The sequence below is a fragment of the Danio rerio genome, chromosome 10 (genome assembly GCF_052040795.2).
Source record: "Danio rerio strain M-AB ecotype USA chromosome 10, GRCz13ab, whole genome shotgun sequence".
Lineage (NCBI taxonomy): Eukaryota > Metazoa > Chordata > Actinopteri > Cypriniformes > Danionidae > Danio > Danio rerio.
The window spans coordinates 32113760-32139781 of NC_141030.1; the positions used below are offsets into that span (position 1 = coordinate 32113760).

A 26022-nucleotide genomic window follows, 5' to 3' on the forward strand; every position below is an offset into this window, starting at 1 on the left:
CAAAAATTAAAGCAGTAATCACAATACCTTGAAAAAAATGACAATGATTTCAAATGGATTTAAGCAATGATTTAATAGGTGACTCCAAAGCAATATGATGACAATTTATAAAACTATAATTTATATTTCTATATTACAAACCTTAAATTAGTTTTTTATAAATAAATATATATGTCAAATTTAGACTCTATACATGTCAAATTAAAGTGGCTCAGTGGTCAGCACTATCACTTCACAGAAAAAAAGGCCGCAGCTTCAAATCCTGGCTTGGCCAGATGGCATTTCTGTGTGGAGTTTGCATGTTCTCCCCATTTTGGAATGGGTTTCCTCCAGGTGCTCCGGTTTTCCCCACAGTCCATAGTCATGCGCTATAGGTGGATTGAATAAACTAAATTGGTCATAGTGTATAAGTGTGAATGAGAGTGTATGGGTGTTTACCACTACAGGGCGGCAGCAGGAAAGGCATCCGCTGTGTAAAACATATGCTGGGTAAGTGGGTGGTTCATTCTGCTGTGCCGACCCCTGGTGAATAAAGGGACTAAGCTGAAGGAAAATGAATGAATTAATACATTTAGACAAAAGGTTGCAAGGGAGTTTCAATGAACTTTTTAAACATTTCACCATAACTTTTTAAACAGCTTTTTAAGTGTAAAACTTAATATGTAAAACTCTGTAGTTAATTATTTAGCAAATTTAACAAACATCATTTTTGTTAAAGGGTACAACAGATGTATAGGAGTGCTTTAAAGAATGGTTAAGCAGAATATCCTGTACACTTCTTTCTACAATACCTCTTTAGATCTTCATACATCTTCATGCACAGACTGGGCAACTGAACTATTTCAACCACACTGTGGGGGAGGCTGTAAAATTGAAGTAGGTTATGGCATCAAAAGCTACCACCGGTAGACATGCAATGATAATGCGTGTACTCAAAGTTTACGACAAATTACTTTAGACCTTTTCAGCTGCACATTTACTCATACTTATGGGAAGCTATTTATTCATTAACATTAATAAAATAGAGGAAGTGCTGTTTTTGTGTGTTTGGTGTGTTGAGGCTATAGCTAACCCACAACCTTTACACTGGTGTACTCTTAATGTGACAGTTATTGCAATGCTGAAAGCAGCAGCCGATCGTTGTATCAGATTGAAAAAAAACTACCAAACGATTTGAAAATAAAAGTCAGTGACTTAGTGCAAACCAGTCACTGGGCTTATATTGAAATGAATGGCTTGTATGTAAACGTTTCTGTCATGTCATGTCACGTTTGGTGCAGAGAGCCAAATGAAATCTTGTCACGTTGCTTGTAGTTAAGACATGGTGTAATGTGCTAATGTGTTCTTACTTCAATCAGAATGCTGTAAATGCTTTAATTTGTTTGTGTGTTTTAGGACCTCACCAACAAGTCCAATGCAACAGTCAGTATAGATTGATAAGCATTTCAGTCACAGGAAATGTGAGCGGAAATATATATTGATAGGGGTTCTGGGTGCTGACCTGGTGCAGTTGCAAGCTGAGCTGCATGCAATGCTTTTAATGAGCACACCTAACCCCACCCCTAACCCTACCCATCACAGTGACGTCACAATCTCCATTGAGTGCATTGGGTCTGAGTCTAATCAAAGCTGCATTAAGAAACTATTGGAGTTTTCAAATCAAAACCTTTTGATATCAGCATTTCCCACATGGGAATAACAATCTGTGTATGCTCTGTATTTCTTAGCATACATCTCACATAAAACAGCACCATGAGGCATATTACAAAAGAAGAGGAGATCCGGTTTGCTGTGCGGCCTTCTTTTAAAATCACATTGCTTAACCTAATAATCCCCTTCACTTGCCTAGCAAAACTCTATAGACATGAGTGCAACAGTCAATGATATCCTACAAAAATGTACATTTGTCTTTTTGTTTGAGATCATTTTAATCAAGAGATTTGCGGGCCATTGACATTAAAAAGAATCATAACATCACAAAGCATATATTCACTTTTTACATTCTCATTTACACAAATACAGAACAGTACACTCTGAGAAATAAAGGTACAAGAGCTAAGGTATAACCTTATTAAACATGTGCCTAAAGGGTTCATATACCACAAAGATATATTAGTATCAAACAATTTCACAAGGTACTCTTTTGTACAAGTGATGTCTGAATATGGACAGTGACACTCTCATATCTTTATATAGGAAAGTAATTAAATAGGTTTTGATCTCTGACAAACCGAAGAAACTTTTTGCATTCTTAGAAGTTGAGAAACAGCAATAGACTGTTACAACAGCACGCTAGTTTAAGAATGAAAATAAATATAGACGGACTAGGGCAGAGTGCACACATTTAAGACTTACCAATGTTTACACAACTATAGTGACCAAAATTACAGTCAACACCGCAGAGATGACAAATGCCACTGCTACAGTCACCATTAAATCACAACCTAAAAGAGAAATATTAGAGGCCTATTATGAACCACATTATACTAAAATTACATTATGTCATACAATACATGTTTTTAAAAATAAAATAAATATGCAGAAAATCTCCAAACTTACCCTCATTTTCATAGCAGGCAGAGCTTGATAAATTGGCGATGAGCGGTTTGTCTAAGGATGAGTGGTTTACCCAGCAGAAGTAGACTGTGTTGTTGATTTGTGGCGGCAGTATAAGGTATGATTCATGACTGAATGATTTATTTGAGTGTGAGCTGTTGAAGAATTCTCCATCTCTGATCCACAACAGTTCAAGTGAATCATTGTGAAATCCTACAGAGCACAGAATCATAGAAGATCCGTCAGGCATCTTCTCACAGGACAGAGACAAGACGGGACGCACTGCAAATAGTAGAAGCTTTCAAAAACAGTTCAATAAGAAATTTAAATTTCTGATGGCAACTTAATTATTTACCAATAACTTGGACTTGTGTTATTCCCAGATCCATGTGTGGTGGTGGTATAGTCCTCATCACTGTACAGGTGTATGTGTCTTTATCCTGAAGATTTAAGAGCTCAAATGAGATTTCCTCAGTCTCTGGAGTCCAGTTAAACTTGACGTGATCTCTGCAGTTCTGTTGTTTCCATGAACTCCCATTAAAGCGAAGTGAACAGAGAGTATGATTTAATGTCTGAATAGTCACTGCCATAAATTCTGTCTCATCTGTTCGGCTGTAGTTGCAGTTGATTCTTGCCGACTGCCCATAATTGACAAATAAGGTTGTAGAGCGAATCATTGCCGCATTGGCAAAATCTAAAAAACAAGAGAAGTGACAAGTTGAATTTGTTACAAATTGTGAATTACACTTTTAAATAATTAATTATATGCATTATTCATAAATGTTTCTCAGATATTGAACATTTAACATTACCATAAGCTGAAGACAGGAGCATCCAACAACAGATTAAAAAGAAATACTGCCAAAAATAAACATCAGTTAAACACAAAGAAAAAAGACAAAGAAAAATGTGACGATAACTTTTGTTCAAATATATACAGTGTAATAATTAAGAATTATTAAACAAACTTGCAAGTTGAATTATATATATATATATATATATATATATATATATATATATATATATATATATATATATATATATATATATATATATATGGTTATATTGATAATTTATTTTTCATTAAAGCATTAAATACAGTTAACAAACAAGACTTTACTTATTGTATTGTACTATCATAGTTCTTAAATATCTTAAAAGTAACAAGAGAAACACTCACCATTCGTCTTTCAAGTGAAAGCGTGCGCATGTCCTGCTTTGTCTTATGCTATGAAACTGAATGAAGTCGAGGTGCTCATTTCCTCTTTAAGTAAAGTAAAATGTAGGAGTTGTAGACAATGAAAATCACATACAGTTCTGTATTCATTCAGTACCATGTTGACAGAAACATTCAGACTCATAGATGACAGACTCATGTGCTGCAGTCAGTGGTTGTACAATTTAAACTAAATTAAAAAGAAAAGTTAATTCCATAATATTAAATCCAAGACAGTTTTTTTGCTATTCCAACCCCTAATAGACTCACAAGTAGAGGAATGTTTATTATATTCAATCAGTCTATTCAACCAGGATTTCTAAACTAGTGTAATGATGTATATATCAATTAAATCTTCCATGAGATCTATAGACTATACAGGGAGGCTGAGGAGTGTGATCCCCCGATAGTTGGAGCACAATCTCCAGTCCCCCTTATTGGATATGGGAACCACCACCCCAGCTGTCCAGTCCAGAGGCTCTGTCCCCGACTTCCATGCGATATTGTAGAGGCGTGTCAGCCAAGACAGCCCCACAATATCCAGAGGCCTAAGATACACAGGATGAATCTCATCAACCCCCGCTGCTTTGCCACTGCGGAGCTTGCAAACTACCTCAGTGACCTCAGCTTGGGTTATGGTGGAGTGTACCCCTGCATCCCCAGTCTCTGCTTCCTTAATGGAAAAACATGTCAGTGGGGTTAAGGGGATCCTTAAAGTATTCCTTCCAGCGTCCGACAACACCCCTAGTAGAAGTAAACAGCTCCCCTTTTTTGCTTTAAACAGTCTCAGTGTGGACATGCTTTCCCTTACCGAGGCACTGGACAGCTTGCCAGAATCTCTTTGGGGGCGACCAATAGTCTTCCTTCATTGTCTCCCCGAACTCCTTCAAGAGTTTTTGCATCTGCAACCGCCCCAGCTACAGCAGGCTTGGCCTGTCGGTACCCATCAGCTGCCTCGGGAGTCCTATGTTATGTATAATATTAATGAAATTGTTTAACCATTAAAATGTGATTTTATGAGTTCAGATGACCATTTGTGGAATGGTCACATTCAGTTTATTTGTTATTTTAAAGAATTTTTACAATATCATCTGTTTAATAAGAACAGATGAAAAATGTGGCCGTGTTTACTGTATGCTTATTTTGTAAATTCATTTATTCATTCATTCATTTATTCATTCATTCATTTTCTTGTTGGCTTAGTCCCTTTATTAATCTGGGGTCACCACAGCGGAATGAACCGCCAACTCATCCAGCACGTTTTTATGCAGCAGATGCCCTTCCAGCCGCAACCCATCTCTGGGAAATATTTTGTTTTATTAAGATTTTTTTTTTTTGAGACAATGGGGAATAAACAATTCAGTAAAGTTGGTTTAGCAATGTTAGTTTACCAATATACATTTTTAAATTGGGTGGAACCAAAAAAGCATGCTACAACAATTAAAAATATTTAATTGGGCCAATACTAAGATTGGGCAAACTTTATGGTTTTTCAGTTGACTCATTACTTCATGCAACAGACTGTTACTCAATTGAAAAAACAGTTTGCCGAATTTCATTTAAGCAAATTAAAAAATTTAGATGTGACCAATCACTAGAAAATTTTAAGTTTGGTGTCAGAAAGCCTGTCCTAGGAACCTAAGTTAGTAATTGTTTCCCGCACGGACATTTTTACATGACGCACACCGGTACGGACTGAATGCCATTCACCGTTTATGCTGCAGGTTATGCTCTGCAAGTGCGTTTATGTTATACAAGTGAGTACATATACATGTTTGATTCTAATTATTATATGTCATGCATGTTATTGGTCACTTTCAGTGTTTATGACGATCGTTTTCCCGTTAATTTCGGCCGTAATTTGCCGATCTAATTTGCTGAGTCATCGCCCTCCACACTAATGCGAAGTGCGAATGCGGCGAGTGTTTGTTTACGTAACGATTTATAGTGCCCTGTTATTTAGTTTACTGTTGTATTACAGTTCATTTCATTGCTGTAGCAGGCGGAAATACAGACTTTGTCATGTATATCTTGTATTGTGTTAGTTAATATTTCTCAGTGTGTTAGTACAATAAGACACAAATGTTAGATGAATATTTTTGGTAAATTATTTCTCTGTATTTCCTTTTGTAGACCACACACACATTTTTTGCAATATCTCCAGTGCATACCTCAGCTGCATATTCAGGACAGAAAATAAATGCTCATCAGAAAGAATCTCTTCTCCAATACATTTTATGGTCCTTCGAGCCGGATGAGAGCAATAATACACCAATATGGATCCAGCAAATGATGACGCATCAGAGACAATGGACAGACCACGCCGTAAGACTAATCTCCCTTCTCACCTGGACGATTATGAGGTTGGCTATCGACCCACTAATGACCCTCCTCCAAAAGCTTCTTCCCACTGTCCCAGTAAGGCAAGAAGCAGCTTGAGAATAATCATAGCGGTATAAGCTCTCACTCCAGGACAAGTAGGCAATCTGTCACCTCCACAGGCGTTTATCTTCCACCTGAGCTCTCCAGCGTTCAGACTGCTATATTGGAGGAGAACATTAAACAAAGGCAGTTAGACAGTCTTCGTCAGCAGGTTGCAGAGGACTCATTGGCTGATGTAGAATACCAGCGGCTACAGGCACAAGCTAAAGAAGCCCAGCAAGTTCAAGAGGAAGCTCTCAGAGCAAACGAAACCTTATTAAAGCAGCTAGAAAGACAGCGTAAGCTGCAACAAGCAGAAACTGAGCTTGAGGTAGCTAAGCTTGTGTCCTCTATGCTCGTTAAAGACTCTGGTTCGACCACTCCTGTCCATACAAGCTCACCCGGCAACCATTTGTCTCTATCTCAGCCTGTATGTGTTGATCAAACCATGAGTTCATCTCATCTCTCATCCTCTTTCCAGCAGCCCGCTACTCAGTCACCTGCTGTGACATCAACAATACAGACTTGTCATGCAGAGCAGGGTATTTGTGATGACTCCTGGGTGTCTCAGCCATCATTTAGACCTCTGCAATTGACAGCTGAGTCTAAAGCCTGGTTTATACTTCTGCGTCAAGTGACCGGCGTAACTTACGGCGCGGGCAACGCGCGTAGCTGTGCATTTATACTTCTGCGCGCTGTCTCTGTTGGTCTGCATTAACAATTCCGAAACGCTAGTTGGCAGTGAGGTGTAAATGTTCCTCTGTGTCGAGTTTCTTCGCTTCTGTTTTGCTTTTCCTGAACACTTCCTGGTTGTACAAGTGACTCAAACTCGCTCATTTTGAGGCAGGAACCGGCGGACATGCAACAACTTTAACTATGAGGTAAACACAAAACAAAACTTTCCATCCGGAGCTCCTTCACGGAACTCCACACTTGTAAACTATCGCTCGCGCCAATCGCGCGGCTCTCGGTCCCGTCCAGACTTGTCAGCACTACCAAGCTGACCAATCACAGAGCTTGCACTACGTGTCGTTGCGACGTGTGGTTACAATTTTTGAGAGGTGCACGTCAGTGACGGCCACAGCGAAGGGCTATGCATCAGCGCCGTAGCATACGCCGGGGTTTGACGCAGAAGTATAAATCAGCCTTAAAGGTGCACCATTTACTGCAGTGCCACAAGGAGGCTCATCGCCGACTGCCCCTATAACTATGCCAGTTCGAACTGTGTTATCTGCAACAAATGTGATATCCAAACCACATTTAAGAGCTCCAGTCATGTCCACTTCTGCACTTCCCTTACATACAAGCATGCAGTCTATGCCACCACCGCCTACCACAGCCACCCCGCAGCTGCCTACGTCATATACTGTACCACAAACTGTAATACCTCCAGTGACAGCACATGCACGTCTGTTACAGCCTCCAATCACCAGCCACCCGCCACCAGTTTTGCAACCTACCAGCCTTAGCTATGTGCAGCCACCACCATTCATGCACAACAGTCACCCTGCACATACAGTAGGTGAGAGTTCAAAGTGGCTATTAACGCCGAGGCTGGTACCGCCGCCGTTTGAAATAGGTGCCGCTCTGTTTTTAGTGTATGACCGCAGTTTGTGAATGAGCCGCCAGGGGGCGCAAAGGGACGGGATGCGAACGGACAGAAATAGATCATACAGCTACTGTGCTTGTAAATGATATTAAACAATAAGTCAAAGCATTATAATTCCTTCATTAATCATTTAAAATTTGTTAACACGCTTTATTGTAAACTTTTTAAGTGCAAAGAGGATTCGTTTTGGAAAATAGAATTGAAGAAGTAAAAGACAACTAAAATGAAAGCACAAACATTTAGTACAAATAAGTAGTCTTAAATAAATAAATAAATAAATAAATAAATAAATAAATAAATAAATAAATAAAGCAGCCTAAATATAGAAAGATGTTCAGTGTTTGCTATTTTGATAGGACTAAGACAAGACATTTTCATTTATGTTTTATTTCTGTTTTTATTTCCATTTTCGTTGTTGATTATATTTTACTATCTTATTAATGTCTCAACAATTGTACATAAACGAATAATAAACGAATAATGAAAATAAATGAATAATGAAAATAGGCCTAAATAAATTATTTATTTAAAGACATTGCCGTACAGTACGTGAAACACTGAGAAAAATAAATTGACCTACCTTAAGCAGATCACTAAAAGTATAATAAAATTATTTTTGCCGCAGGACATAAATTAAGTCTTGCAGGTTTATTTTTAATAATTTAGTTTCAGTTCTGTTCATTTTTTTTTCAAAACGTCAATGTTCTCCTTTAAAGTAGCTATAACTGTTGTTTTGTTTTTTTGTTTTTTTTTTACTTATGGCTCAGTATGTTTTGTATTTTAACTTCATATTCAGTCACCTTGCAAATGTGTGTGAAATATAATGCCGCATAACCGCGGAAAAAGAAGAAAAAACTGTCGAAGGTTAGAGCTAATTCATCAAAATAAGCTATATTAAAATACAACATTTATGTTAATACAGGCAGAGTGTGAACAAACTCAAGGCTAAGATATGCGCTTGCCTTTTAATGCATTTGCGGCCTTTAGGCTACAGGCAACTATGTATAATAATGTTTTTTTTTTCTTGTTTTTTTTTTTGTATGGTAAAGGACAATACACATTATGTTATTGATGTAAACTTAGGCTAAAACTTACCATTGATAAACGTGACCTACCTCAAGCAGATCACTTAAAGTATAAAAAAATAAAGTAGGCTATATATATATATTCTTAATAAACTTCACAGCCACAAATATAAAAACAACTTGTATTAAAACTGGGCGAGGATTAGAAAGAATACGATGCTTGTTATATATAATTTAAATTTTGATTCCAATTTCTGCAAGCACATTTTTTCACTCGCTACTCTGCCAGAAACTTCGCCGCCGGAGAGCACCTCAATAATGTAAACATTTGTTTAAAGATGGAGCGCAAGATGTGCCGAGTGGCAACATGTGAAGAACGATGGCAAAGCTAAGTGTGATTATTGTAATAAACTAAGTTATAAAGCAGAGTCCCGACCAACAGGACTAAGCATATGCGGTTGGCTCATTCTTCACGAATATAGAATTAAAATAATGGCGCGTTAGGTTCACTAAGCAGCGCATTCTCTCCGCCTCATCGTTTAACCAGCGGGACACGCTGCTGAAGCAGGAGAGACACTCCGTCATTCATAATCTTAGCTGATGTATCGGAGTCGAAAGAATATATCAAAGAGGAATTTTCTTTTAACAGTCCCGATATGTTTAATCTTTTTATTTTATTTTTTTTTTCGTGTCATTTCTCTTCAGCAAATTAGATATTTTTTAAAGCTGCTTGATTCTTTTAAAACCGAAAGCAGGGCCCATAGTGTTTTTCCATAAGATACTCCTTTATGAATGTTTTAATTTTTTTATTAAAGTTTTTAATGTGCTTTTTGATAGTTTTATTTTATTTCAAGCAGCATCTAAATGCGAATTTATCCTCAAAACTTGGCATGAGAGCGATGCAAGTCATGTGTGGCATAATTGCCTTTTTTCCCTGCGCGTGCGAGATCAATTTCTGATCTTTTTGCAACTAAAATGAAAGCATAAACATTCAGTACAAATAAGTAGTCTTAAATAAATAAATAAATAAATAAATAAATAAATAAAGCAGTCTTTTAACCTAAATATAGAGAGATGTTCAGTGTTTGCTATTTTGACAGGACTAAGACAAGACATTTTCATTTATGTTTTTATTTCTGTTTTTACTTACATTTTCGTTGTTGATTATAGTTTACTATCTCATTTTATGTCTCAACAATTATAGATAATAATAAACGAATAATGAAAATTAATGAATAATGAAAATAGGCCTAGATATATTATTTATTTAAAGACATTGCCGACATTGAGCTTAAGTTGAATGCAGCTTCATCAAAAGCAGAAAAAAATAAAATAATTTGACCTATTTTAAGCAGATTATAATAAAAATATTTTTGCCGCAGGACATAAATTAAGTCTAGCAGGTTTGTTTTTTTAATACTTTAGTTTCAGTTCAGTTTTTTTTTTTCAAAACGTCAATGTTCTCCTTTAAAGTAGCTATAACTGTTGTTTTGTTTTGTTTTTTTACTTAATGGCTCAGTATGTTTTGTATTTGAATTTGACGCGTCAGAAAAAAAAAACCGCTGAATCTCTGCAAATATTTGGTTAACTTATAAAACAAATGTATGGTTTAGTGATGTTAGTAATGCATAGAAAAATGCAAAGCAGAATTATTAAAGTTATTATTTCATTGATCTGAACATAACCATTTATAATATAATTACTAACCCGTCGTCTAAAATATTAAAATAATAAAATAGTCTATTATTTTATTCATGGCTAGAGCTTGATTAAATTGATTAACAAGCCATGTGCTTTTGTTTGTTTGTTCTCGGTACTGGGTATACGCAAAACATTTTCTAAAATGTCAAGCAGTATTTGTCTATAGAGCAGCATTTTGCTAATTATAATAGTCCTTTATATTTATATACATGTGTTTTTGCATATTCGTTATTTCACTTGATGCATTCGTTATTTAATGTTTGAATACTGAAATAAAAAGCCATCGTTTAAAAGGTTATTTCACCATCAAAATGTAGCCTGTTATATGTATCATTAACGTTTTATATAAAACTGCTGTGCAGTGTAAATGGGACCTTAATACAGTTTAAAGCGAAGTTGTCTGTAAGGATGATGGGCATGGCATGTCTATTGTTGTGGCTCGCGTTGTGAATATTAGAAAATAACTGTCGGGTGAAGGCTTTATGGTCGTGCGGAATTGTCTGCTGCTGTCATGGCTCAGCAGGCAACACCCTATTCAGCTAGGCTATGTTCGGTGTTTGTATGTACAAATTCGTTTTGGCGAATGCTAGAGCGTAATAGAGATATTTTAAATAACAAGTATAGTTCAGTCCAGAAGTTGCTGTGCATAGAAACATTTTCATAAGGCCCCATTTGCGGTTTGGTTTTAAAACGCATAGGTTTTGCTACGGTTACGCCATCCGTCCTCGGGAGTTTTGGATTTTGTGTAACCATGTTTGTGGAAAACACTTGAGGGTGGAGACATACCCCTTCCCCCATCTCATAACCAAAAGCTTGTCTTTCAGGTGTTAATGGGCATCGAGACCGAAGTCATGTCGCATTTCCACTGTCGGCCTATATTGCTCGCAGCGCGTAACGCAAACCCAGCCCTGTTGACATTGTGCATCCGTTAATAACTCGGTAGAAAATGTATTTTATAACATCCTCATTTAGACACAGTCAAACATTCAGCCCAAATGCACTGGAGAGACCTGAAACGTGTTCCCAAAAATGCTGTTTGCACGATTTGATTATTATCATCATATCCAAATACTTTATAAATTCTAAACCTTCTCTGGTGTTTATTGTTTTTAGAAAATATCTAAAATCTTTTAAAAGAAAATATCTTGTAAAATAAAAGTTTGATTTGGCTTTAACGGTTTTATTTATGTATAGGCCTACCTAAACTGTTATAGCTTGCTTTTGCTTGTTTTATATTGGTTTATTTATTTAATGCGATTTTATTATATCCGATAATGTAATTCTTTAAATTATATTTCAATGTGGCTTAGGCTTATCAAGATATGACACTTGTTTTGAGTCTACAAAAGGTAATTTGTAAAGTGTTATGTCTTTCTGTTGTATTCATATGGTGTATTATCTGCAAAATAAATAACAAAAAGAAAGAAGCCGCTAGCAGCATCCACAGAGCTGTGAAGAGAGCGCTCTTTTTGCTCGGTCACTGCGTAAAACATATGCTGGATAAGTTGACGGTTCATTCCGCTGTGGCGATCACAGACTAATAAAGGGACTAAACCGAAAAGAAAATGAATGAAGAATGAATGAATAAATTAATAATAATAAAATAAAAATAAGGTAATAATAAACACAAATGCCGCGTAAGCGGCCTTTTTTTTAGAGATGGTACATTTGAATTGCCTCTTCCCACTTCCCCCACCTCGAAATTGAAAGTTGCAAAGAGAACTCAATAGCAAAGATCATAGCCCATTAACACATCAACACATAGTTCATTTACACATCAACACAGTGCAAGTTTAGCGGAAGAATGTCAAATCAGAATCACGCAGATGAAGCACACCAGCTACTACTATGAAACTATTAAAATTGTTTTGTCATAAATTTGCTTATTTGCAGCAGCTTTTTTTCGCGCAACAGAAAAGCGGCGTTGGGAAGCCGTCAATGAATAAAAACAGGGTCAATAGTGAAAATCGGCTTTTCATTGTATCCCCAAACTGTGCATAGTTCAGCTGCAAGTTACTGTACGTCTTTTTTTGGAAAAGCACCCCATGTCCGCTAGTGCCGCGCGCCTCTTTCTCTGGGCAAAAATGAGTTGATTTTTAAAATAATAAATATATAGATTAATTAAATTTTCAGCAAAAGAGACATTTATTTCATATTTCACTATGCATTTCATCTGATCTTTATAGCTTAATTAAACACATATTGTCAAAACCCACACATAGGCCTATTGTATGAAAATGAAAAGGGCATTTTTTGTTATTATTACACTACTATTTGTTATTTGTTGCCTAGGCTATTTTCACATTTGAGGTGCTTTATTGGCATGACAAGTAACTGTACATTCGTTTTGCCAAAGCAGTGCGCGTCTCACAAACAAGACAGTGCAAAAAGGGCAGTAGTGCAAACAAATATGAAAATAACATATAGGCTAATAAAAAAATGATTAATAAAAATAAAAATAGAATAAAAAATTAAAATATAATAATAAAAATAAAAATAGATTTTTGATAACATTAAACAGGATAAAGGTAATAATAGTAGCCTATTATCGAAAGTAAGTCCACATAAAGAGTTCCAGTATTTGTGTGTTGGAGACAGGAGCGGGTATTGTTGGGTGAACACACAGCAGCACACACACTCCCCCAGTAAGATGGGTTCTGTTCGACAGGGACTCAAAGTTGTTTTGTATGTGTTGGATTATCGGGTAGAATTTCTCCCGGATCTCGGAGTATTTAGTGCACTCGGGATATGCAGCTCCGTCTCAATCAGCTGCTGAGGGCACAGCCGCTTCTCCACCGGCAGCCATGTTTTTTTTTGTGCGGCCCCTTTACGGCTAGCTGATGTCCGCTGCCCGCTTCTAACATGTTAGAAAATACTGCAAATCAAGCTGTCGGTATCTCCCCGCGGTTGAAATTGTTCGTTATTCCGAAAAAAAGAAGAAGAAATATCAGCGCGCAGTAGTTGCTTTCTAGATTATTTAGGCCTATATTCAGCTGTTTTAATCTTGCAATTCTGATAATTAGAGATAATGTCTGTTCAACTTGTCTGTCATTTATTTCTCATTTGCTACTTATTTTATTAATTTGTTGATGTTAATATACTACATAGTCTTGTATATGCATATCTAAAATCCTTTGGCATTCAAATTTGCTTTGAACTTGAAAGGGAGAAAGAATCGGATTTTACCTGTCAGAGCACATTGCATATGCTTTTTTTGAAATAACATTTATTTAACAAATATTTTAGCACATCGAAAGTAATTAAATTACCTGTCTTTTGATTAAAACCTTTATGCAAAAAGATCAGAAAAAAAGGCAATATGCGACACATGACATGCATCGCTCTCATGCCACGTTTTGAGGATAAATTCGCTTTTAGGTGCTGCTTTGAATAAAATAAAACTATTAAAAAGCACATTAAAGAATACTCATAAAATAAAACCTTGATAGAGGAGTATCTTATGAAAAAACACCAATTGACGGGCTCTGCTTTCGGTTTTAAAAGAATCAAGCAGCTTTAAAAATATAATTTGCTGAAGAGAAATGACAGGGAAAAAAAGATTGAACATATCGGGACTGTCAAAAGAACATTCCTCTTTGATATATTCTTTCGACTCCGACACATCAGCAAAGATTATGAACGACGGAGTGTCCTCCACTGCTTCAGTGGCGTGTCCCGCTGGTTATAAACGAGGAGGCGGAGAGAATGCGCTGCTTAGTTTCGGCTCGATATATTTAAATAAAAACTAACAACGAGCTGCTTATAACGCTCAAAAAGTTAAACTCAAATGCACAACCCTTGTTGGTTGCACCTGCAGGATGCACAATGAACCTAACGCGCCATAATTTTAATTCTATATTCGTGAAGAATGAGCCAACCGCATATGCTTAGTCAGTCCTGTTGGTCGGGACTCTGCTTTATAACTTATTAGTTTATTACAATAATCACACTTAGCTTTGCCATTGTTCTTCACATATAGCCACTCAACACATCTTGCGGTCCATCTTTAATGTTTAGATTATTGAAGGTGCTATTGACGTTTTGAGAAAAAAATTAATAGTACTGAAACTAAATTATTAAAAATAAACTTGCGGGACAAGGCAAGCACATATCTTAGCCGTTTGTTCACACTCTGCCTGTATTAACATAAATGCTGTATTTTAATATAGCTTATTTTGATTAATTAGCTTTAACTGACAGTTTTTTCTTCTTTTTCCGCGGTTATGCAGCATTATATTTCACACGCATATGCAAGGTGACTGAATATGAAAATAAAATACAAAACATACTGAGCCATTAAGTAAAAAAACAAAACAAAACAACAGTTATACTTTAAAGCAGAACATTGTCGTTTTGAAACAAAAAAAACGGAACTGAAACTAAATTATTAAAAATAAACCTGCCAGACTTAATTTATGTAATATTTTCATTATTCATTTATTTTCATTATTCGTTTATTATTATGTACTATAATTGAAACATAAAATGAGATCGTAAATATAATCAACAACGAAAATGTAAATAAAAACGTAAATTAAAAATATAAATGAACATGTCTAGTCTTAGTTCTATCAAAATAGCAAACACTACATCTCTCTATATTTAGACTAAAAGACTGCTTTATTTATTTATTTATTTATTTATTTATTTAAGACTAATTATTTGTACTGAATGTTTGTGCTTTCATTTTAGTTGTCTTTCATTTCTTCAATTCTATTTTCCAAAACGAATCCTCTTTGCACTTAATAAGTTTACAATAAACCAGGTAAAAAAAAAATTAAATGTAAGTTGAGGTGATCGCAAGTTCACAACTGTGAGGTGATGTGCTCTATCGGCAGGATAATCTATATTATTTTGCTGTTTTTCATATGCGCACGTTTAAGATTTGAGATTATAACATTGCCATGATAGTCAAAGAAATCAAAACATTATTTTCACCCCAACGCAATTTAATCGGGCACTGAAGGCTAATAACTTAATTCTTATATTAGCTTTTTGACTTCTCACCATGTATCTTTTCTACAGCATAGTATAGTGTAAGAGCATGTCTATTACCAGAAAAACTAAATTAAAATTATATTTTAATTGAACACATCACATCACATACAGTAAGCTACGCCTACAGAACAGTCTGTTTAGCATTGTGAAAAGGCAAAGCTGAATATCTGTGGTTAAAGTGCCACCCAGCGGTCAAATGCTGCTGGCGCATCAAGCACCGCCGTCGCCGCGGCATGAATGGCGGTACAAGGAACACATTGAAGTAGTAACATCTGTATGGGTACAGAGCTACTGTTTGCATCGGCCTGCGGCATCCCACAGCCTAAGTTACCAGTGTTTGAAAGCGGTAACGAGAGTGACTTTGCCATGCTAAAATTAACATTGCACAATTTGTTGACTAATCACAACCATCTCAGTGAGCAATACAAGTACCATGTCTTAATAAGCCACTTAAAACATCCCAGTGCTCAGCAGCTGGCCAAAGCCTACATGTATCATCCTCGTCCTTATTCTGCTGCACTACAGGCTCTCCAAGACAAGTATGGCCAGCCACGACAGCTTGTCCAGTCAGAATTGGGTGTAATGATGAGCACACCACCAATCAGAATGGGTGATGCGGATGCTTTCGACAACTTTGCCTTATCTGTTTAGTCGTTGGTGGGCATGCTAAGGACACTTGAGGGCCAGAATGGTTACGAGCTCATGTGTGGCTCTCATGTCGATCGCCTGTTAAGTAAACTGCCATCTGCCTATCGTGATGGTTTTGTTGAATACTGCCTAAGCAGGGGGATTCTCCAAACAGGTACAGATAGGACCTACACACTTCCTGATCTAGCCACATGGTTAGAGATCAAATCTTAAGCAAAACACATCTCCAATCGAGCCACAACTTTGTTCCAGAGTGAATTATCCAAGCCTCATGGTAGGGTCACAATGCCTACTCGCCCAAAGGAGTGGGCAACACCAGTACTCTTGGCCAATGAGAGGGGCACACCCTCCCACTGGATTTGCAGCCCAGAAACCTAATACAAAGCTGAAACCATACTGCCCCCATTGTGACAACAGGGACCATTACCTCAACTCTTGTGACCAGTTCAAGAAGTTGACCTCAGATCAAATTGTTACTTGGATTAAAGAGGGAAACCGTTGCTGGAGATGTGGCAGGACACATGCAGTAGAGACCTGTAACCTTAAGCGCCCATGTAAGGTCTGCAAAGAACTTCACCTCACAGTTCTACATAACACTATTAATGACACGTCCAAGGCTGTACTTATGGTGAGCATGCCATCCACCAGGCTTTACCTCAACAGACCTCACCGTTCACCAAAAGTTATGTTGAAAGTAGTTAAAGTCCTTCTCCACCATGGCCACCGCACTATGAAAACTCATGCAGTCCTTGACGACGGGTCAGAGAGGACAATTGTATTACAGCCAGCAGTATGGCAGCTCAAGTTAACCGGGACCACTGAATTGCTTCCCCTACAGACAATTCAACAGTGCCACACAGAGCTTGAAGGGCGGTCAATCTCTTTTGAAGTGTCCTCTGTCACAAAGCCCATGGTAAAGTTTGCTATACGCAACGCATTCACTGCAACTGGTTTGTGCCTGGCAGAGCACAACTACCCAGTTACTGCACTCCAGAATGCCTATCGACACTTGAAGGATCTGCCACTGCCTCATGTGGACAGGGTAAAGCCACTGCTCCTTATTGGATCTGACAATCCTCACCTCCTGACACCCATCCAGCCCGTCTGCGAAGGCCCAGTTGGGGGGCCCGTTACGGTCTGCACGCAACTCGGATGGTGCCTCCAAGGCCCGATGAGTCCTATGCAGTCCTCACGAGGAAAGCAGCAATGTCTTAACATCATGACAGGTCCAGCTTGTGATAAACTTATCCATTATGTAAAAAGACTCTGGCAAGTTGACACCCTTCCATACAATGAGAAAATGATCACCAGGTCTAAGCAAGATAAGGAAGCTTACACCATTCTTCAGGATTCTACCATCAGAGTAAATGTGGATGGTGTTCAACGCTACGCTACACCCCTGCTGAGACGGACACCTGTGAGTTTGCTCCACGCAGAAAAGGATGCAGTTCTACCCAGTTTACGCAGCACAGAGCGCAGGCTGTCACGGGATCCGGAGAGGGCTAAAGCATACTGCACTGAGATCCAGAAGTTGGAGGCAGCTGGATATGTTGCCAAGATACTGCGGAGGAAGCCAACAAGAGTATCGAGTCTTGGTATATTCCGCATCATGTAGTACATCACAACAACAAAGACCGTATTGTCTTTAACTGTTCCTTTCAACATCAAGGACAGTCATTGAACAGTCAGCTACTGCCTGGACCAACTTTGGGACCATCGTTATTGGGAGTCCTCCTGAAATTCCGGCAGCACGCTGTTGCTGTAAGCGGGGACATAAAAGGCATGTTACACCAGGTACGCCTGCTGCCCTAAGACAAACAGGTGCTTCGTTTCCTATGGAGGGACATGTGCAGGGATAGAGAGCCTGATATATACGAACGGCAAGCACTTCCATTCGGGACTACCTGTAGTCCATGTTGGCCATCTTTGCCCTCCAACACCATGCACAAGGACACAAAGGTGACCTGCCTAAGTTAGTTAACATAGTGGAGAATTTCTTTTATGTTGATAACTATCTCTACAGCACACCAACAGCCAATGAAGCTAAGGACGTTGTGGATGGACTGCGTCAGTTGCTGGCTGAGGGAGGCTTTGATTTAAGACAACGGGCCTGTAATGTACCATCTGCGATCCAGCATCTTCCCGTGGAGGCCCTGTCTACCAACAGTGAAAGATTGTTAACCAAAGCTAGCGCAGACCTGCAAGAACCCACTCTTGGCCTATGGTGAAATTGTCTCAATGATTCTCTGGGTTACAATTTACGATCTACAGAGCCATTGGAGCCTACTATGAGGAACATGTACAAGACGTTGGCCAGTTAGTATGATCCTTAAGGATTTATTATCCCGTTCACTACAAGGGCTAAAGTCCTTATTTAGGACCTTTGGAAGCAAAACTTGGGCTGGGATGATCTGATTGAGCCTGCACAGCTGCGGAATAAGTGGTTAACCTGGGTAGGAGAAATTCCAACACTCCTTCAGTTGCAGTTCCTTCGACTATACACATCAGTCTGGCCTGATAATCCTTCTGTCACTCGAGAGCTACACATCTTTTGTGACGCATCTGAAAGAGAGTATGGGTCAGTGGCTTATTTACGTACTTCTGATGATTTTGGACATGTTGCCGTCACCTTTGTCTTGGCCCGATCGAGAGTGGCTCCCAGAAAATGCCTATCCATGCCTCGTTTGGAGCTAAGTGCAGCACTGACCGACGCCCAATTAGCCCAAGTAATACAAAATGAGGTAACTCTTCCCATCGATTCAGTAACTCTCTGGTCTGACTCAACAACTGTGCTGTACTGGTTGATCGCAGAGTCTTGCTGCTACAAGGTGTTTGTTGGCGGACGTGTAGCTGAAATACAGACTCTCACTGAGACAGCTGAATGGAGGTATGTTGATTCGGCCAACAACCCGGCTGACCATATCACAAGAGGTCTAACTTAAGCGGAACTAACAGGCCCTCACCAATGGAATTCAGGACCATCCTTTCTCCTTAAATCTGTTGACCAATGGCCATCCATTCCCAAGCTAGTTGTAGAACCAGAACTCAGTGAATTAAAGAAAGCTGCCTTCGTTGGTACTATTTCAGTGAATAATTCTTCACTCCCAGACCCAACTCAGTTCTCTACATGGCAAGAACTTGGTTAGGCCACTGTTAGGTCCCTGCACGGGGCGGCTACTGCTGATGATAACTTCTCTAGTGACGCAGCTGACTATATTGAAGCTGAGAAACTCCTCCTGGCACAGGCTCAAAGTGACTCGTTCCCATACGAGGTCAAGGCTCTGAAGACTGCCCAATCTCTACCTTCTGACAGTCGTTTGATCTCTCTTGCCCCCGAGTTTGATGAAGCCACAGGTATCATCAGAGTAGGTGGAAGATTACGTCTGGCTGACAGCCTAGAATTGGATGCTATCCACCTAATTGTGTTGGATCCTGGCCACCCTGTCACCAAGCTGTTAATTAAGGAGACAGATCAGCGACTCAGGACTCAGGACGAACGGGTCCTAGCTGAACTGCGCCGCCAGTATTGGGTATTGAGAGGCAGAGAAGCAATTCGGAAACATCAGCACACATGTAGAGACTGTCAGTTCTGGAGTGCTAAACCTCAGACACCCCAAATGACTGATCTTCCATCCAGCAGACTGCAACTTTACAAACCCCCGTTCTACTCTACAGGGGTAGATTGCTTTGGCCCCTTAACGGTTAAAGTTGGTCGTCGCCAAGTGAAGAGGTGGGGAGTCCTCTATAAATGTATGACATCCAGGTCTGTGAATCTAGATCTACTGGAACAACTAGACACTGATGCATTTCTGCTTTCTCTGCGTCGCTTCATCGCAAGACGAGGCAAGCCCATGGAATTGCTATGTGACAATGGCACTAATTTCATTGGAGGGGATCGAGGATTACGAGAGACCTTCAATGCCATGGCACCAAAGCTTCAGGAGCAGCTTGCGGAGCAAAGGATTCGATTTCGCTTTAACCCAGCAAGTGCTCCTCATTTCGGGGGAACCTGGGAGTGTGAGGTCAAATCAGTGAAGTCCGCTTTACGTGTCATCCTGCGAGAGCAGTCAGTGCCAGAGGCAGTATTGCAAACCCTGTTAGTGGAGGTGAAAGGCATTCTGAATTCCAAGCCACTTGGCTACATATCCTTTGACGTCACAGACTTGGATCCAGTGACTCCCAACCTGCTCCTTATGGGCTGACGTGATGCCTCACTTCCTCAAGTTCTGTATGACTCCAACAACTTGCTCCGCAGACGCAGATGGAGACATAGCCAGGTGTTGGCTGATAATTTCTGGACTGCCTTCATCCGCCATCATCTCCCAAGTCTACAGGATCGCCAGAAGTGGAGGAAGGATGGCAAGGAACTTACCGTGGGCCAAGTAGTTCTTATTGTTGATCCACAACTCCCACGTGCTTTATGGCCTGTAGGAACAGTGTCTGAAACGTTACCTGGAGCTGACGGTAAAATTCGTACCGTTAGAGTTAAAGTTAAGGAAAAAACTTACACTCGTCCAGTTGTGCGCTTAATTCTACTTCCACACTTAGAGGATAATGTTTCTGACACCGCAGACAAACTTTCTTAAAATGTACAATTATCCAGACAGATAATTGGGGGCGGCTGTGTCAGAAAGCCTGTCCTAGGAACCTAAGTTAGTAATTGTTTCCCGCGCGGACATTTTTACATGACGCACACCAGTACGGACTGAATGCCATTCACTGTTTATGCTGCAGGTTATGCTCTGCAAGTGCGTTTATGTTATAGAAGTGAGTACATATACATGTTTGATTCTGATTATTATATGTCATGCATGTTATTGGTCACTTTCAGTGTTTATGACGATCGTTTTCCCATTAATTTCGGCCGTAATTTGCAGATCTAATTTGCTGAGTCATTGCCCTCCACACTAATGCGAAGTGCGAATGCGGCGAGTGTTTGTTTACGTAACGATTTATAGTGCCCTGTTATTTAGTTTACTGTTGTATTACAGTTCATTTCATTGCTATAACAGGCGGAAATACAGACTTTGTCATGTATATCTTGTATTGTGTTAGTTAATATTTCTCAGAGTGTTAGTATAAGACACAAATGTTAGATGAATATTTTTGGTAAATTATTTCTCTTTATTTCCTTTTGTAGACCACACACACATTCTTTGCAATATCTCCAGTGCATACCTCAGCTGCATATTCAGGACAGAAAATAAATGCTCATCAGAAAGAATCTCTTCTCCACTCTTGATTTTCTAACCGAAATCAGATCCATATTTGGCCGCCTCAGCCAGCTAAAATCTTGAATGTAGTTGGACTTCACTACATTTGGCCAGAATTTTATTTTATTTCTTTTACAGTGAACTTGTCCATATTTTAAAGTAATTGCTGTTTCCATCAGTCCTTTTTATTTTCATTTCATGTGCCATCAAATGTACAGCAACAAATGCACTAAATCAGAAAGTTGATTTCACAGAAAATGTCTGTAAACACGGTGCTCTGTCAATGAATCATTAACAGTTTGATCAATGAAAGGATTTTTTTAGCTTATCTTTTCTGATGATCTAGATCCGGGGAGCCCAAACTTTTTCGTATGAAGTGCCAAAAATCATTGAGAACTGTGGGTCAAAGGTAAATATACCAAACTATATTACATTAAAGTTAGATAGATAATCTCTAGCTTTTTTCATATTTAAAAATAAATAGAATAGATTACTTTAAATTGTATTAAATAATGCAGTTTATTTTTACAATTATAACTCATTACAATAAAACCCAAAGCAATCACATAACAGTGGAATCAATGCTGAATACACTAGTCTTTACTTTCATTAGCTCACTGATATCTATGATATATAAAGTTATATACGTTATATTCATTTAAGAAAAGTCTGTTTCACTTAAAACATTTTATTAAAAGATTTAATTTCAGCTTAGCAAAATAATTTTTCCCCTTATTTTGGCCATCTCTGATCTAGATTGTGGGTGGTCACATGGATAGGAAGTGACAGGAACTTGAGCGTACGTGTGCAAAACAGTCACAGACCCTGAGCACATCAACATGGTTTTGAAACGGATTACAGACTATCTTTTGTTTTGGACTTTTATTCATCTTCCAAATACAGGTAATATACTTCATTTTTTTGAGTTTACTGTGCTCTTTTAGTTAAAGCAAAGAAGCTGCATGTGATGTCATGATGTACATTACAAATAACAACTAATAATAAACAAAGGTCCCGGTGAGAGGCTTATTCATTTTATGTCTGGTTGGTTTTCTGTGATGTATTTTACAAAAAAGTGTGATGTATGTTTTGAATTGTCTGAAGGGAGCATCCTGGTGTTTGTAACATTGAAATTTGTCAATCCACAGATGCGGAGAAAGTTATCAAAGCAGTGGAAGGAGCGACTGTCCATCTGCCCTGCCATTTACCTCCTGTAGAGAGTCAACAAGTTACAGTAGAGTGGACCATAAATACACACAGTAACAGTTCTATTTGTGCATGGATCACTGATAATAACTCTGTACACCCCTTAAAAGATTGCTTTCCTCATTTTACATTAACCAGTAAGCCTATTAGATTAGAGATAAAAAATGTTCAGCCTGGTGACTCTGGTAAATACAGCTGTAAAACAACAAGAGTAATTCCACCTCCGTCAGTGGAAGAAAGCTCATCTGTGATTCTCCGAGTCACAGGTGATTTTGCTGTTCATAAAGTGATTCTGAATTGTCTGTATGTTGAATATCATCTTACTTTGATGAATCTAATGTCCAGGTCTGTCCCTGAAGCCACTGAACAGCACTAATGACAGCTGTGTTCATCTGCTCTGCTCTCTGGACTCTGATCTGGCCAATTTCACCTGGAGTCGAGGAGGTCAGATGTTACCACATGTGTCCACATTTAATGCTGATAATAGTGAACTGCAGCTGTGCAAACCTGACTGGAGTGGAGGAGACACAATCACCTGTCACGTCAACTACTCAGGAACCCAAACCCAAAAAAGCATCAAATTCAGCAGATCAGAAAATGCTAACAGAGGTGAGTCAATTGAAAAACATATACTGAATCACTTTAGTAGCAAAATTTCATTATTAATCAGTTCACTGAAATGGTTCAATTGATTTTTAGATGTTATTTGTTTATTAATAAAATCTAAATTATTTAATTTAAAAAAAGTATAAATCAAACATTCCATGAGGGTAACCTATTTCCCATCTGTGGTCCGTCTTTCCCAGGATACCAGGATTTTCCAGCTGTTTTTGTGACGTTGATGAGCATCTTCATCAGTTTCATCTAAATATTGTTCTGCATTTTACAATGTAAGTTCTCCACAGATATCTACTTTACCAAATTAATAATTTATTATATTATATTATATTATAATTTAATATAAAATAATAATATTATAGTTCCTCTAAGATCTGTACTCCAGCATCATTTACTCTCCCTCATGGGGTTTTACACCATTATGAGTTTATTTCTTTTGTTGAACACAAGATATTTAAAAAAAATAGCAGTTGAACTATCATTTTAATTTGATTTAAACGTAAAATTCATCCATAAACCATTCACATTCTTTCAACATTGTACAAAAGCGTGGTAATTTAATGTCTCTAAGTCACTGACAAATCTGTCATTCTGCAGACAAAACTCAGACCTGCCATCCTGAACCATCAACACCGGAAGAAGGAAGAGAGGACACACAACACAATAAGATCCCTCTTTGTCCTTTAGCAAAATACTTTTAACTTACTACTTTAAATTTTACTATGACCCTTTAGACTATAATTTCTTTAAAATTGGCTGTTTTGTGTTGAGTCATTTCCAAAGAATTACATTGATTTTCATTGACTTTGCTGTTAAAATCTACTCAGTGATCATAAATAACTTCTGTTATATGTAATGAGTATCATTAAATTATGAGGATTTGTTGTTTCACAGATGAGAAACTTTAGAATAAAATGAAAGCTTCATGGTTCCTTACAAGCATCCTAAAATAAAAGTTCTGTCATCATGTACACACTTCATAGTAAGTTTCCATTTGTTAGTCAGCTTTTAATAACTGTGATGTTCATTTCTTAGTTGATGCTTAATACCAAAAAAGTTCAGTGGTATTTTTTTTTTAATTAACATTAACATAATTTCTTTGACAAATGTAGCTGTTTCTCACTGTTTATGGTGTTAAATGATGAGACCTTACTGTAAAGTTCACTTTTGTACTTTATTTAACTTTGCTTAAAATCTTTTTAAAAATTTAGTGTATGCACAATGAAAGATTTAGATTTTGTTGTTGTTATCACTTTTACTGTTAAAATACATGTTAAAGTAACCCTGTTTTGAAGGTTACTTTGATACTATCAAAATACAATTATTGCAGTAAGATCATTTGACATACTGTGATGTGTCTACTTGCATTACTCTTTGTGAGGTTACAGCTAATACAATAGGTTAATAAAATGTTTTAGGTAGGTAATGTTTACATCAAAAACTTAATGTGCTTCATTTTTACAGTTTGTCCTTAAAGCACTGTTGACCTTTACTGTAAATTATGCAGTAAATGATTGTAAAATAGCCATTGTTTTGCTGTAATAAAAGAAAACTGTATTTTACAGTAAAATAAGTAGGATTTGTATGAAATTGTGTAGTGTAAAAACAGTAATTTACTTTTGATTTACTTTACAGTAATTTACTTTATGTACTCGTTACAGGTACCATAACAATAAATGGTAAACTACTGTTCAACCATTACTGTCCCATCTACTCTGATGCTTTAAGTTGCTATTTATAGAGACGTGCATTAATCATAAAGTGGAAAACCATGATTTAGGCATTAACACGCACATACACACTTTTTGAGTGTGCTCCATTCTCTGTCTATCAATTCAGCTGCAGAATCTGATATGTTTTAAGCCTTAAATAAGAATCTACAATGAACGTGTTCAAATGTTTTTGAGGGTTTTCTAAAATAAATGTGTGTATTAAGTTATGTTGCTGTTATCTTGAAACGTGTACTTGAAAGCTACATTGTCAGCTAGTTAGCCTCGCCTCATAAAACTTCTTACATTTCTTTAATTTAAGTATATTATTAATTGGAGATTATATATTGCCATAATGTACAGATGCAAACAGTGTAATGTGTCTCTCTGGCAACCAAGCATAATTTATGAGCATATTCCAATCTCCTTAGTTAGGTATATGCACTGAAATCATCACAGGTAATCACAGACAGACGATACATTTGTCCATCCACACGCAAACCTCCACTATCAGGTTCCATGTTGTGATTTTTTTTGCTAAGTATTTTTCAGAGCTGTGTTTCCACTTATGAATTCTTTTAGTTTCTCTGGGTTGCTGACTTGTACATGATGAATAAGATGAATATATTTTGTCAGTGTTTAATGTGGCTTTTTAGTGCACTTAATATTTTACCAAGGGAAATCTCTATTTTTTCATTAAGATTTAAAGCTATTTCTAATTTAGCTATTTCATTTATTTAAATTCTTATATGAAATGTTATCCCATAGAATTGTACATCTGTTTTTCCAGGTTTAGTAATGCTGTATATATTTCGATTAAAATGTCATGCAAACTTCCTGACTATGTCAACTTGCATTTTTAAGTCAGTTCAACAATCATACCCGTCATAGTCAGGCCTGGTTCTCATCTCTCACAATCCTCCCAATCACATTTACCTGAATTCTGATTAGTCCCGCACCTGCACGTCATCATCAACCATTACCCTAGCACCATATAAGCACGTATCACTCAGCACTCAGTGTCCAGCCTCGCTGCAACAACGAAGGACTGTACTCTTTGTACGGTCAGTGTCTACACTGTAAAAAAAAAAATGCAGAGTTC

At 37.8% G+C, this 26022-nt stretch overlaps 2 protein-coding genes across 14 annotated transcripts; one reads left to right on the top strand and one right to left on the bottom strand.

The window, feature by feature from the left end:
* Positions 1-1909: 1909 nt before the first annotated feature.
* LOC141376392 (uncharacterized) lies at positions 1910-4815 on the bottom strand. 2 transcript variants are annotated; one of them, XM_087270919.1, is made up of 6 exons: positions 4584-4736; positions 3737-4445; positions 3369-3414; positions 2912-3250; positions 2560-2769; positions 1910-2444 (listed from the first exon to the last, which is right to left on the bottom strand). In XM_087270919.1, exons 2-6 carry the CDS (start codon positions 3764-3766, stop codon positions 2362-2364), a joined length of 708 nt encoding a protein of 235 aa, XP_087127045.1. In that variant the 5' UTR covers positions 3767-4445; positions 4584-4736; the 3' UTR covers positions 1910-2361. The 2 variants fall into 2 exon arrangements, with proteins under 2 accessions (XP_087127045.1, XP_087127044.1); XM_087270918.1 differs by having other exon boundaries at positions 2560-2838; positions 3737-4815.
* Positions 4816-5447: 632 nt separating this feature from the next.
* On the top strand, positions 5448-24909 carry si:ch211-222e20.4. Of its 12 annotated transcripts, none has more exons than XM_087270925.1 (8): positions 5448-5529; positions 5906-7715; positions 21734-21796; positions 22144-22290; positions 22536-22859; positions 22939-23202; positions 23400-23483; positions 23809-24909. In XM_087270925.1, exons 4-7 carry the CDS (start codon positions 22227-22229, stop codon positions 23459-23461), a joined length of 714 nt encoding a protein of 237 aa, XP_087127051.1. In that variant the 5' UTR covers positions 5448-5529; positions 5906-7715; positions 21734-21796; positions 22144-22226; the 3' UTR covers positions 23462-23483; positions 23809-24909. The 12 variants fall into 12 exon arrangements, with proteins under 12 accessions (XP_087127051.1, XP_087127057.1, XP_087127052.1 ...); XM_087270931.1 differs by having other exon boundaries at positions 22536-22646; XM_087270926.1 differs by having other exon boundaries at positions 5906-6524.
* Positions 24910-26022: the final 1113 nt, after the last annotated feature.